Source organism: Macaca mulatta, chromosome 18 (genome assembly GCF_049350105.2).
Source record: "Macaca mulatta isolate MMU2019108-1 chromosome 18, T2T-MMU8v2.0, whole genome shotgun sequence".
NCBI lineage: Eukaryota > Metazoa > Chordata > Mammalia > Primates > Cercopithecidae > Macaca > Macaca mulatta.
The window spans coordinates 83,764,289-83,779,149 of record NC_133423.1 but is presented as its reverse complement, the minus strand read 5'-3'; the positions used below and the strand labels follow the sequence as shown (position 1 = coordinate 83,779,149).

General features: G+C 44.2%; 1 protein-coding gene across 22 annotated transcripts in view; it reads right to left on the bottom strand.

Moving 5' to 3' along the window:
* Nucleotides 1-14,861, bottom strand: part of CEP192 (centrosomal protein 192) — a 142,937-nt gene that overhangs the window by 20,450 nt on the left and 107,626 nt on the right. For all 22 annotated transcript variants that reach the window (XM_077975353.1, XM_028837885.2, XM_028837887.2 and 19 more), the window contains 7 exons: nt 14,608-14,717; nt 11,352-11,502; nt 8,237-8,415; nt 7,612-7,735; nt 5,369-5,474; nt 4,424-4,631; nt 1,342-1,421 (listed from right to left, as the gene is read on the bottom strand). In XM_077975353.1, the coding sequence (XP_077831479.1) occupies nt 1,342-1,421; nt 4,424-4,631; nt 5,369-5,474; nt 7,612-7,735; nt 8,237-8,415; nt 11,352-11,502; nt 14,608-14,717 (958 nt within the window). The remainder of the gene's footprint in view (nt 1-1,341; nt 1,422-4,423; nt 4,632-5,368; nt 5,475-7,611; nt 7,736-8,236; nt 8,416-11,351; nt 11,503-14,607; nt 14,718-14,861) is intronic.

Below are 14,861 nucleotides of genomic sequence, written 5' to 3'. Positions count from 1 at the left end.
GAGACACTATTACCTCTATGGCTGCTGAGAACACACCACCACACTTAGCAGTGGAAAAGGAGAACGCAAGGTATTCCCAAAATGGGAGTGCTACCTGACTAAGCTCTGCAGAAGGCCATCATGCTGACTCACATCACCAAAGGAGAGGTCACACAAGGTGACTTTTATCAGTTCCCTGGCTATAGTGATCTTTATGGTGAGGCTCACAATGTCAAACAACTATCTTTTGCTCAAAGACTCTGAAGACCCTGTTGAAAGTGCATTTTAATAACTTATGCAATACCAGTTTTTAATTTGTATTTACTTATTTTTTTAAGACAGGGTAATACCTGCTCTGCTGCCTAGGCTGGCGTGCAGTGGCGCAATCATGGCTCACTGCAGCCTCGACAGCCTGGACTCAAGCGATCCTCCCACCTCAGCCTCCCAAGTAGTTTTTAATTTTTTCACAGTAGGTCCAGAAACTGTTTTTTGTACACATTTGGTTAGTATTATGGCTCAAAACTGTTATTATCACACAAAATATATGGCAGAGACCACAGCCCTGTTCTAAACACCACCAATGACAAACCCACTGAATTCAGGCGGTGCCCTGGTGGAGACTACTGCCACAGACAGTAGGCTGCCACTCACTGGCAAAGAGTGCTCAGCTCCCTTTCCTGCACCGCTGGCTGGGAACATACGACAGCACTCAGAACATGAGGGGAAAGCCATGCATGTGTACATACAATGCTCAGAAATACGGTTTTTACGTATTTCTCAAAATACAGTTATTTCAGACAAAATTAGGGCTAGGAGACAGCATTAAATGGAGCAAACATGTATTTCCACACATATTCTCTAATTTGACTCTCAAAACCATCTTGTGAAAAAGACTGGGCATATATCATTCTCATCTAAAGAGAAAACCAACTAAATGAATTGGTGGAACAAATAACCAGCAAGGCCAGGTGCAGCAGCTCACACCTGTAATCCCAACACTTTGGGAGGCTGAGGTGGGAAGATCGCTTGAGGTCAGGAGTTCGAGACCAGACTGGGCAGTGAAGTGAGGCTCCATCTCTACAAAAAAACAAAAAGTTTGCTGGACGTGGTGGTACACACCTGTGGTCCCAGCCACATGGGAAGCTGAGGCTGGAGGATCACTTGAGCCTGGGAGGTTGAGGCTACAGTGAGCAGTGTTCACACCACTGCACTCCAGCCTGGGCGACAGAGCAAGACTTCTGTCTCAGAAAACAAACAAGCAAATAACCAACAATATCAACCTATGCTCCTAGTCAGTTTTTAGAACGTCCTGGAAAAAGTTTAAACGTTAAAACGATTATATCTGAGGCAGTCATGACTGACCTTGACATAAGGTGGAGCTAAAGATGACAGATGCCATTTCACGTCTGTGGTGCCGTGATTCTCGAGTTCCAGACAGCTCTCTAAAAGGAACACATATATCATAACCCAAACCCAGAGACTGGAGAACAGGCAGATGACTGTGACAGGCCTTACTACCTCATACTGGGGTTAAAAGAACCCAATCACTAGATCCCTAAAGGAGTTCAACAAGAACCACAGTATTTTCTTAAAAAACCAGGTATGTCAGATATTCTGTTTTAGGTTTTATTACAAGTATAATGCAAAGATACCAAGGGGCTTATGCAGAGGAGCAATAAGATGATGTACATTTTTAAAGCGTTACAGACTGCTCTGTAGAAAAGATACTGCAAGGCATTGAAGTGGACGAGGAAGCCCAGGTAAGTCATGGCTGCAGCAGTTTGGCTGTGAGATGACGCACAGGGTGACTGCCTCCAGCTTGGACAGTGGCAAAGGGGAGAAACAGACGTGGGCATGTGTGGCCTCTACTTGGAAGACAGGCTTCACAGGACTTGCTGATGGACTGAGTGGGAAGAGGGAGGAAGAAGAGAACTCAGAAATAACAACCGATGAACAGACAGTGGTGCCATCTACTGCCATGGTTGAGCCTGGAGGAGGTGTAGGGCTTCTCTTGGGCATACCACACCTGATGTGCCCGTGAGACGCCCACATGTGGGAGCCAAGCAGGCGCCGGGGTGTGGTGCCTGGGCCCCAGCACATGGGAAGTCATGAGAGCCACAGGCCACAGGCCACAGGCCACCATCACACAGGGGAACACAGAGAAAGAAGCGCACAGGGAGGCCGGGCCGGGACCCTGCCAGTCTTCAGAAATCGGGGAGAGGAGTCAACAAGGGATCAGAGCAGGAGCAGGTGAGGCAGGAAAACCTGAGCCCCAGGGCACAGCAGCTGCACGGAGGAGCCTCCAACGTGGAGGAGCAGTCGACAGTGCTGGGAGGTCAAGTCAACCAAGACACAAAACAGACCCTGGATTTGGCACATGGAGCTCTTAAGTGACCTCCACAGGATGGGGTTCCGGGCATGAGGTGACGGCAGCCAAAGCCTAAGGAAGTGAGGGCAGGGGGCTGCTGAGACGGGGGAAGCCACAAGGAAAGGGTGTGGGGGCCAAGGAAGATGCTTCTTAACCCGGTAATGGTGGAGTATACTGGGTGCTGGTGGAGACGCATCAACAAGGAGGGAGAAGCTGATGGCTCTGGAGAGAGAGGGGACCACAGGAAGCCCCCGAAAGGTGAGAAGGGACAGGCCCGGTTCCAGGCAGAGGGCTCATCTGTGATGGAAACAGAAGCCGTTCACTGAGTCTCAGGGCCTCTCTGTTTTTCACGCGTGAGGCAAAGTCAAGGGTTAGGAAGAGTGACAGCAGGAGCAGGGGAGCGGGCAGAAGCTCCCAGAGGAGAGAAGGGCCCCCAGTTGCGGGGGTGGCGGGAGCTGCAGGACACACAGAGGAGCAGAGGCAGCAAAGCCTCAGGTGGAGGGGCACCAGGAACCCCCAGCAAGGCGGAGCAGCTCCCTCCAGCATGGTTTCACTGCAAGGGTGGAGGCAGGAGGAGCCAGGCTCCTGGGACAAGCCAGGGTTGGGATCTTGCCAGGCAGGAACAGAGAGGGAGAGGAGCACCCCACAGTCACGGAAGCCTGGGAAACAGCAACAAGGACAGACTCAGGAGTCCAAGGAGTGACAAGAGGAGAGGGGCATGGGCAGGCTGGGAGAGAGCACAAAACAGGCAGGGCCCTTAGGCAGGGGGGCTCTCAGGGAGGACAGAAAACTGCTGTGAGCCCTGGGTGAGTGAGCTGAAGAGATGGGCGACAGTCAGCAAGTGCCAGGCTCAGAGTGGGGAGCTCCAGAGCTGAACAACAAGGTCTGGGAGGAAGACCATGGAAGCAGGAGGCTGAGGCTGGGGGTAGACAACATCAATGGAGAGGCAAGGAGTTAGAGGGCCAGGCAAGAGATGCGCCCATATCATTTCTAACAGGTCCCCTGACAACACTGCTCATTTAGCCTGAGCCAGCAGTGAGAGAGACAGACAGGGACAAAAAGAAATGATCTCAGGACTCTGGAGGAATGTCAGCAATACAGAGTGCCTAACGGACAACAAACAGCATGCTAACTGCTGTACATGTATCATTACCACTGAACACGAATGCTCCTCATGTCCCAATAAACCCATCCTAAGTTGCAATGAACCTAAGTGGAAAATGCATTTAATCCCCCTAACCTACGCAACATCATAGCTTAGCCGAGCCTGCCTGAAACGTGCTGAGAACACTTACCTGAGCCCACAGATGGGCAAATCCTCTAACACAAAGTTCATTTTATAACACGGGGTGGAATATCTCATGTCATTTACTGAAGACAGTGCACTGCAGAATACAGTATCCGCTGTTCACCCTTGTGATCGCGGCTGACTAGAAGCTGTGGCTCAGGGTTACCGCCGCTCAGAATCACAAGAGGGTGCAGCAGCATGTGTCGCTACCCAGGGCAAGGTCAAAAATCAAAGTGCGATTTTCATTGAATGCACATGGCTTTCACACCACCACTAGGTCAAAAAATGGTAAATCGAGCCACCGTAAGTCAGGGTCTGCCCATACAGGAATTACTGAATTTATCCTCGAAGCCTTCTCTGGAAGGAGTTAATTCCAAAGGCCATTTTACAAACGGGGAAACTGAGCAAGTCTACTGGACCTGTCTGGAGCCTCAAGGTCACGTGAGTCAGTGATGAAGCCGGGCTCCACCACCGGCCTGCCTTCTTCATCTGCTAACTTATTAACAACTGTGGTCAAGGATCTTGTGAGAGTTGCACAGGAAAGATTCTGACCATCAAATAAAAGCTAGGATTCCTGGAATACACACAGTTAGTAAATGCCAAGATTTCACATATCAAGATTGTTTAGATCCCAAATCCAGCCCATCATGGAAATGATTGCTAGTGACCACTTTCCCCCTGAAGGAGGAGGAAATCTGTATTTATCACCAACTTATTATGGCTAAGAATTAAGCATAGACTCAATATATCAGCAGACATTTGAATTACATAATTTTGTGATACAATACCTGAAGTTTCACCAGGTTCTGTTGTAGAAAAAGTAATACTCTTCTTTCTTATTTCAACTTTTGTGGAAGGCGGTTTTGTCATTGGTTTCACCAAATGACTGACTGCAGGCTCAGATATTGGGGAAAGAATTCCAAATGGTTTGGAGGTCAAACGAGTTAAAAGTTCCACCTGAGTTAAATCTTCTCGAATCTGAACTTTCACAATTTTCTGAAATGAGCCAAAGACAGGGATAAGCTACAAAAAACATACCTATCATTTTAAACGAAACAATTCCATTTTTAAATCATGGTAGAGAAAAGAAATGCCAAACAAATGAAACATCAATAAATTTAGGAATTAAAGTTTATTTATTTAGATCTCAAGGTAAATCTGTGACTCTGTCTCCTCTCTCCCACTGCCTTTGTTTTTAAAGCAAATTTCGAAAATTAGTAATCAGTTCTAGGCTCCACTCTCTACACCCATTCCCCAAGATAACTGTTCTGATCACTATGGAAAAATTCTATACCAATGCTCTAACTAGTTGGCCTCAGAATACAAATAATCATGCCTCGGTATCCACGGCAGATCAGTTCCAGGATCCCCTGAGGACGCTAAAATCCTCAATGCTCAAGTCCTGTATATAAAGTGACACAGTATTTGCACATAACCTACATACATCCTCCCATACACTTTAGTTCACCTCTAGGGTTCTTATAATACCTAATACAGTGCAAATGCTATGCAAACATTTGTTATACTGTATTTATTTGTATTATTTTTCCCCCAAATAATTTCAGTCTGTGGTTGAATAATTTCAGTCCTTGGATGTGGAACCCACAAATATGAAGCGCCAAGTATACTTCCATTTGATTTCTGAAATTAAGTGCTAATAAGGATTATGAAACTGAAGCTACAAACTAACACAACTGTCACTCAAAGAAAAACCAAACCACTTTTAAAAGTACCTTCTGTCCAGCATCACAGTGTATATAGATCAAACCACTCCAGGGGAACATTGACTGTTTTGTGGATAAGGAGGAATTAGGACTCACAAGAATTTGTAGTTTACTCCTTTAAAAAAAAATTAGTAAGAAAATTAGAAAGAGCCTGCATTTTAACAGCAGTAATCACAGGAGTTATAAATACTGTCTACCAGCCAATGGCCATTTCCTCACTGCTCAGGCAGAGCAGAGAACAGAGCTCACTCCACGCGGCTCCCACGCGCTCGGCCCACCTCCACCCGACTCGACGGCTAACAAGGAACTCGCCAGTGCGAACCCATGACACAAGGGCAAAACTCATGTGAAAACAAACCATGACTGAGGAATATCATTTTAAAAGCAACTCACGGTAAAAATTTCTAGCGCAAAAGACCAAGACTACAAAAGCTCTGAGCCATGTGACAGTGAAGAAGAATGTAGGTGCCACGGAGAGAATGAAGCGCTCTGAGCCACGTGACAATAAAGAAGAATGGGGCCGGGCGCGGTGGCTCAAGCCTGTAATCCCAGCACTTTGGGAGGCCGAGATGGGCGGATCACGAGGTCAGGAGATCGAGACCATCCTGGCTAACACGCTGAAACCCCGTCTCTACTAAAAATACAAAAAAACTAGCCGGGCGAGGTGGCGGGCGCCTGTAGTCCCAGCTACTCGGGAGGCTGAGGCCGGAGAATGGCGTGAACCCGGGAGGCGGAGCTTGCAGTGAGCTGAGATCCGGCCACTGCACTCCAGCCTGGGCTACAGAGCGAGACTCCGTCTCAAAAAAAAAAAAAAAAAAAAAAAAAGAAGAATGTAGGTGCAGCACGGGGAGAATGAAGCGCTCTGAGCCACGTGACAATAAAGAAGAATGTAGGTGCAGCACGGGGAGAATGAAGCGCTCTGAGCCACGTGACAGTGAAGAGGAACGTAGGTACAGCACGGGGAGAATGAAGCGCTCTGAGCCACGTGACAGTGAAGAAGAATGTAGGTGCAGCACGGGGAGAATGAAGCGCTCTGAGCCATGTGACAGTGAAGAAGAACGTAGGTGCAGCATGAGGAGAATGAAGCAGCTGCAGAGGAAACTGGAAAAAAGGGTGGGGGAGACGGAGAAGAAATGAAGAAAAAAATGTGTTTCTATATGAGCCGGCTGCTCATATTTTCTGGGCTCAATAGTCTCTTCAAGAGCCAGGGGATGCCAGAGAAGAGTTTAAAAGTGGACAATGGGATCAGACTTGTGATTTTTAAAGAAATCACCAGACTGAAAAGCTATTTCCGTCAACATGTCAAAAATGACAGGGCAAGATTGTCTTCCCCTGACGAACACATGAGGCTGCAGAAAAAGCGGCCTGTGAGGAACCTGCTCTGCCGTTAGCTGAAAGGGTGTGTGGCACATGAGAAACACTTGCTGCATGCCGAATTGACTGCTCTGGTTCCCACAACGTCTCTCTGGAGTATCCCTAACCATGCCTCAGCTCAAAGTCTCAGTCAAGTAAACTCTCCTAAAATTTCAGCATATCATTTTGCAAAAACTAAATAAACTTCATGTGGTCTCTCTGCAAAGCTGCTAATCCCAGATAGAAGGGAACACACAGGCATGGGCGCCACGCGCTGGCCAGGTGAGGTCCCGAAACGCCGCAGAGCTGTGGCTTTCCCACCTATCAACAACCAGGCTGTGGACAGGCTGTGGCCGTGTGTAAATGGCTGGCCCCAAGAGATGTCCTTCTGTCCTAGAATACTCTACATAGAAAACTGTCGGCAAGGTTATGGCTCATACATACTAAAAGTGAGGAAGCTTTGTCTGAAAAACATTCAGAAAAACAGAACACAAAACTCAAACCAAGATAAGAAGCGGCAGAAGTGTTTGGGCTCGGGACACATCGCGACCCCTCATCCCATGTCCAGCTGCATTCCTTGCTTTGTCATTTTGTGGGCAGAGTCCTAAGAAGGAAACGCTCTGAAGTCTTCACACCAGGGACTCTGTTCCACCTCAAATGTGTGTGTCCCTTTACCCTCCTGGGTGACAACATAACCAGCTGTGTGCAGATCTCTGTTCCACTAGTCCGCCTGCCACTGGAGCCCACAGCTGACCTGCAGAACCACGCACGCGCTTTGTGCAGAGTCAGCACGGTGCCAAATTTAACTGGATAAACTACAATGACATATTATTTGACCTTTACAAAGTCACCAAGCCAGCATCTAAGTAACACGCAGAGAACACAGAAGTCAGACTTACTCTGGGGCGACACATCCATGCTGCGGTGTGACTGTGAGGCAATGCGCTGGCCAGCACAGCTCAAATCTCAATAACCTCACAGAGTTATTCACAATCTGAAAATGTCCAGTTTTTGCCATGTCACCTATTTTGTCAGATAAATAAAATGTTACTTACATTTAACAACAGTGAAAAAGACAAATGTTAACAACTAATAAACCAGAACCCTAAATAGATACATGAGTATGCTACTGCTTTCTCAACTGCGCAATTACAGAAATTTCCAATCCTTGGTGGTAAACAAAAGGAAAAAGGAAACCTGGAAATTGTCACTGCTTGGTCTTAACCTGAGCACACACCTGCGTAGCAGATTCACTCTACTCTGCACCAATGCTGTATCTCTGTGGGCAGGGGTGTGGCTCTGCCACTGGGGAACTGGGAGCCTCGTTGAGGAGTGTGGCCCTGGGACAAGGACTCTGCTCTAGGCAAGTCTGAGTGGGGTCTCCAACAGTGGAAGCAGGACCTGGGCAAGGCACAGCTCAATGTGCAAGAGCCCATGTGTGTCTTGGATGGGCCATGGGTACAAAGGAAGTACAGGCCCAGACGCCAGAACAAACCTCTGAGGTGTCACAGCTGACATACTCACAAGGAGAAGGAGCTACTAGAATCAAGTGCTCGGGCAGGACAGTCCACGGCTCTTCGGAGGCCAGCTGATCCGGAGGCGGGCGAGCCGCCTGTGAGAGAAGAGGAGAACCTTGAGGACCTTTGACTGGTAAAACATCCAAAGAGATGTTGCCACCATGTCTCCCAGAAGCTTCCAAGTCGCTAAAAAATTATTTAAAAATGAAAAAGTTAGACAAGAGACAGAGACACAAGTTAAAAATGATAAAAGACCAGATTGTATCACATACTTTTATACTAATTCTTCATAAATCTAAAAACATTAAAAGTTAAAAGTGCATTATATATCAGGTATTTTTTAGCGAATAAAAATTATTCATATTGTGTATAGTTTACAGTGTGTATAGGCTGGGTGTGGTGGCTCATGCCTATAATCCCAGCACTTTGGGAGGCCGAGGCGGGAGGATCGCTTGAGGCTAGGAGTTTGAGAACAGCCTAGGCAACATAGCAAGACACCACCTCTACAAAAAGATAAAAGAAAAATTAGCTGGGAGTGGTGGCAGGTGTCTGTAGTCCCAGCTACCAGGAAGGCCAAGGCAGAAGAATTACTTGAGGCCAGGAGGCCAACCTGGGCTACACAGCAAAACCCTGTCTTTAAAAAAATACATGAAGTATAGGGGTGACAGGGGTGGGTGGTTGCACTGGGACTTGCAGGGAACAGTCAGCCAGTCTGGGTCAGCGGCACTGAGCTCAGGGAGACAGCCGTGCAATGGAAAGATTAGTTAAAAATTGGAGGATTAAGTAAAAACGTAAATATGTTGAGGATAATGGGGCCAGGGTTCCCAGTACTGGAGAAAAGGGTATAAATGTGGAAAGGCACTGTGGTGTTAGACTAGAATTGGAGGCTTCAGAGGAAGCTCATTTAACATATTTATAAACACAAGTAAATACAGAAGTGTGTGGATTTGTGTATTAGTCCACATTTCCTGGGTTTGTCCACAGGGAGAGCCTAGAAGCAAGGGTATCTCAACAGCATGAGTACACCTAGTGCCTGCACCCTGGTTTCTAACACCATTCATTCTCTACTCTCAGCTTCTGAGAGAAATGGTTATTCCAGGGGGCGGGGTGGGGAGCGCAGGGAAAGTACAGGATGAGCCTAAACATCCTGCTGTGCCAATGACTAAGAAAGTGCTCAAAGAAGGACGGGGACCCATCAAAAGGACCGGAAGCCAAAATGCAATGCAGGACCAAATAACGACAGTAAAGGACCCACACTGCACCCACGAGCCCACTCCAGTATCAGTGACTCATTACACAAAAAGGCCAAAAGCAAATCTCTTCCTCATAGGAAAAAGCCAATTAATACATGTAGAAAGATGGAATTAGAAATCACCCTTTGGTAACCATGATGAAAATAATTCAGGCAACAAGCATCAATGGATGCTCACAGTTTGATAAGGAACAGATAATGATGATCTTTAAGGAACTCCCTCTAAGATATTCATCAGCTTACAGTGGAGAAATCTGGCAGGCACCATTTTTAACTAAGTGATAGCACAAACTAGCATTGTACACTGCCTGAGAAGATGCACTGAGAAAACAAACAGCATCATTCCTGCCAAAAGTGTGAAAATTGAATCTGCAAACTGAAATTGTGGGATGTTTTACAAAGTAACTGGCCTGGACTCCAAAAAAACATCAAGGTCATTGGTAAGAAAGGGTTAGCAGTTGGCCTGCAATCTATTTTCTCCTTTTTACCAAGGAATGCTCAATAAAAAAGAAAGGTGATTTGGTGAAATCTGCTAGTGATCTTGCTAGTGACAGATCTCCTAGCAAACACACTGATGTCCTTATCTATGGAATGCTTTTTGCAAGATGTATCTGCTCTGTCTAGAATTATTTCTGGTAAAGAAACCTGAAGCTTCTGATTTTATGGGATACAGTTATTTGAAAAATTACCACATAAGTCATGTAATTATCAAAGTGCAAAATAGAACTTTCATGCTCAATACAGCTCCTCCTTTCGGGTAAGCCATGTAGCACACGCACAATTTAGAGACCTGGTGTCAAAACTGAACAAGAGCTCAAGTATTAATGCGGCCGAAAGGACCTAGGAAGCGCCACCACCAGTCCCAGACTTCTCCAGGCTTCACCTAAAGTTACTAGTAAGCTTAATTCTGGGTGAAGTCTTTGATTTCGTGGATCTGATACAATAATCGAACCTTCTGTATTATCTCAGTCAGGAAAGATAAGGAAAGGCTAAGGAACTCTATTCTGAAAGAGAGTAAGCAGACAGCATAACTAAATGCAGCATGTGATGTTAGATTACATTCTGGACCAGAGAGGAAGCGGCAAAGATGAAGGTTATTTTTTGTTGTTGTTTTGTCATTTAACTATAATATAAAGGACATTATTGGAACAAACAACGTGTGGATGGAACCTGTGGACTAAATGATTGTAGTGTATTGCTATTAAACATCCTAATTTGGATGAGTTTTCCAGGGCTATGTAGGAGATTGTTTTCTTCGTTTTGTTTTTGAGACGGAGTCTTGCTCTGTCGCCCAGGCTGGAATGCAATGGCCTCATCTCGGTTTACTGCAAGCTCCGCCTCCTGGATTCACACCATTCTCCTGCCTCAGCCTCCCCTGTAGCTGGGACTACAGGCGCCCACCACCTCGCCCGGCTAGCTTTTTGTATTTTTTTTTAGTAGAGACGGGGTTTCACCGCGTTAGCCAGGATGATCTCGATCTGACCTTGTGATCCGCCTGCCTTGGCCTCCCAAAGTGCTGGGATTACAGGCGTGAGCCACCGCGCCCGGCCATAGGAGAGTGTTTTTAGGACATTTAGGGCTAATTGGTTATCATGCCTGAAACTCTTAGATGGTTCAGAAAAATGTTCCATATAAATAGAGGATGATAAGGTAAAGGTGGTAAAACAACGTGAGTCTGAGTGCAGCGTATATGGGAATTCTCTGCACTATTTCTAAACTTTCCTGAAAGTTTGAAATTATTTCAACTTAAATTTTAAAATAAAGGTGAAATAAAAATTTTGAGACAAAATAATAATAATAGTAAAGTACAGGAAAAAAGATCAGCTTTGCTATGAATCGAAGCATCCTGAAATCAGGTCATTTCTTTTACCTTGTAGATTCCAAGCTAGCTTTGGAAGAAGGCTGAAGGAATTCTCTGCTAGAAATGCAATCTCTGAATTCTCCAATTACTGAAAGTATAATTTTACACATGCTTCCATAAAAGAGCTGAACATCATTAGGCCGTTGGGGAATATCATATACTGAAATAGAAAATAATGTTTGAAATACATTAATGTTCACACAAGCACATCACAAAGTAACAGATACATTTGTATATTTACAGCTATAGAATATTAGTTTCCTGGGTTGGGGGAGGTGACATTAGGATTAGTAGTATACCTCCTGGCACAAAATTACAGTGAATTAAGCACCAGTGGCTGACAGCTCAGACTTGGAACCTGAATTTGAACTACCTTTGCCACTCATTTACTTTGTGACTTTTGGCAAGTTACTTAACCTCTCTGAACTTAGTTTCCTCAACTACAATACAGAGTAACGATCTGTATCAGGGGTTGTGAGCATTAAAATAAGAATGCTTTTGCAGATATATTCGGCAACAAACATTTATATGAAGCTTAATGTAGACATTGTTCTAATCTCTTTATATATATTAATTTAGTTAATTTTCAAAACAATTCTTTGAGATAGGTACTGTTACCCCTACTGCAAAGAGGAAGAATCTGAAGCACAGAAGTTAAGAGTCCGTGATTTTTAAGTAGCAGTCTCACGGACATTCAATTTAAAGTAAATCTAGAAACCAGCACTACTAATATAATTAGATTAGTGAAACAGTATTCAAGATTAACATCTCTAGATTAGGCCACCCAAATTTGTATATACAAGAAATGTTAAATTAGATGGTCTTTGAGTATCATATATTTTGACGTGGAAATTTTAAAAGAACACAGTAACTATAAATTTAGATTTATAACTTAACCAAGACTCTTGACTGAAAAAGTTTAAATCAACTACAAAAATATGTGCCATAAATTACACATTTTGTAAAAGCAAGATTGTTACAAATCTTTGGAACAGTAACATGCTCAACGAAATGTTACTGAAATTCATCACATAAAAGCTTCATCTGCAGTGTACTCACAGGTGATCTATGGTACAAACCAACAAATAAAGTGAAACTGTTTTCTCCGTTCATCTGGACAATAAATATATAATCACAAGGAATACAGTATTCCTTGAGGTGAAATTCTGGTGTCCCAAAGACCTGACCTGAGTCCCAGCTCAACCCCATCTTAGATGGGTGATCTTGACAGCTACTTGAGCTCTTGGTTGGCTGTGTCAACACAACTCTTAATACATTATGTGTACTTAATTTTTGGACATGCAGCTCTACCTGGAGCATTCGCCCTTATTCAGGTCTCATCTTCACCTTACCACCTCCTCCTTTTTCTTCAAGTATACCTCAAGAATCATCTCATTCTAAGTGAGGTGCCCTCCCAGATTTATAAACACAGCTCTCTCTATCACGGCACTTTTCACATCACACCTGAGTCATCTGTCTTCCCCTGAGTCTGTAAGCCCCTCATGGACAAGGACAGCATCCAGTACCTCTGCATCCAGTGTCCATAGACCTACTGGCACTCTGTCTTCTCAGGATGCATCCACCATTCAACGAGAGGACTGTCGTTGTATGGTGGGGCTATGCCACCTTCTGAACCACTGCAAACTCTGGCTCCCTACAGTCTTCACCACAGTTGCACCGTGTTACTAAGTGTTAGTGTTCCATCTCCATAGCACAGTTCAGCTTATCTCGTATTTGGATCCTTCCTTTGAGGAAGAGGTGGGGCTGCAGTGGGATGGATGGGTCTTCAGTTTCCACTTCAAATCCAAGGCTTTTTACCTTTGCTCTGGTCCCCTAGCACACTCCTAACAAGTCCATTTCAAGTCTTTTTGTCATTTTTAACTAACTCATCCTTGCCTTCCCTTTGAGCAGATGATCTAGACACCCACTTATTGAAAAGTTCACAGACTATTCAACATCACCCCTACCAAGGCATAAATGTCCTTTCATCACTTCATATTTCAGAAGCAAAATATAATCCATCACTAAAAAAGTAGAAAATAAAAACAGGGAAAAACTACCACCAGAAATTTACCACCAAAACTAGCCACTTATTCTTTTGGTGTGTATATGCCTGTAATTTTACTTATGTAAATATATGTAATAATTTTTAGCAAAATGATATCTTACTATGCAAACTTCAAAAAGGTTTTGTGATAAATGAAGAGCTTTCCATGTCATTCAGAACAGATTCACATTATTGTTCTAACGGCTTCAAAATACTCTACTGTGGCCGGGCGCGGTGGCTCACGCCTGTAATCCCAGCACTTTGGGAGGCAGAGGCGAGGGGATCAAGAAGTCAGGAGATCGAGACCATCCTGGCTAACATGGTGAAACCCCCTCTCTACTAAAAAATACAAAATAATTAGCTGGGTGTGGTGGTGGCCTGTAGTCCCACCTACTTGGGAGGCTGAGGCAGGAGAATGGCGTGAAACCGGAAGGCAGAGCTTGCAGTGAGCAGAGATCGTGCCACTGCACTCCAGCCTGGGGGACAGAGCAAGACGCCATCTCAAAAAAAAAAAAAAAAAAATTCTACTGCATAATTAAATGACTCCCTATTCTTGGGCATTAAGGTTACTTCTAGCTTCTTGCTATTATAAACAACACTATGGTGAAAATCCGTATATACATTTTTACACAGTCTGTATGTCTCAATATATTTATATTTTGTAGGAATAATAAATACTGTTAAATATTTGAAATGTTTAGTATAAACAGGGCTAACCATCTAGGTTAGTGTCACCTTATCACTACCTATTTTGAAGATTTTTTGCCACCACTGCATCTTCCATAAATCTTACAATAGGCACAATAGAACAGTAACCTCAAAATGAGTGCGAGTTTACAATCAAATCTAAGTAGCAATTAATTTGATTTAATAATGACCATTTTCTTCTTCCTGTTTACAAGGTTGCCTAGAGAATAAGTGCAGAAAGTATTAGTAACATGTAACATTTATACAGCAGCAAAGCTCTTTCACTGAATCCTTGTTAACAACTCCGTATGGATGAAAAGCTAGATGTCGCTCCTCTTCCCATTTACAAGATAAGGAAACTGATATTCAATAATGTAATTTGTTCAAACTCATACAGCAGGGCTGTGGCTCAAACTCTGCCTGACACTGTATCTAAACTAACACTTCCTTCTTATATCACATTACTGGACCTAGATAATACTATAAACGACCCAAAAGATTTAATACATCAAGACACGCCGAAATTCTTACCTTCAGTTACTAATAGCTCATCTTGAAACGCTTCAACAAAATTAATGTTTTGAAACACACTGTGTTCTGGAAGTATCTCTTTTATCATCTCTGGCTTATGTAACAGGGCCCTGGCATGAGAGATTTGTTTTATTATTATTTAAAAGTGCCATTATATATAAAATAACTTTAATTAGATTTTCACTAATGCATTTGGCAAATCCCACTAATACTGAAATATCAGTACACAGACCTTACACCTAAAAGAAAAATCT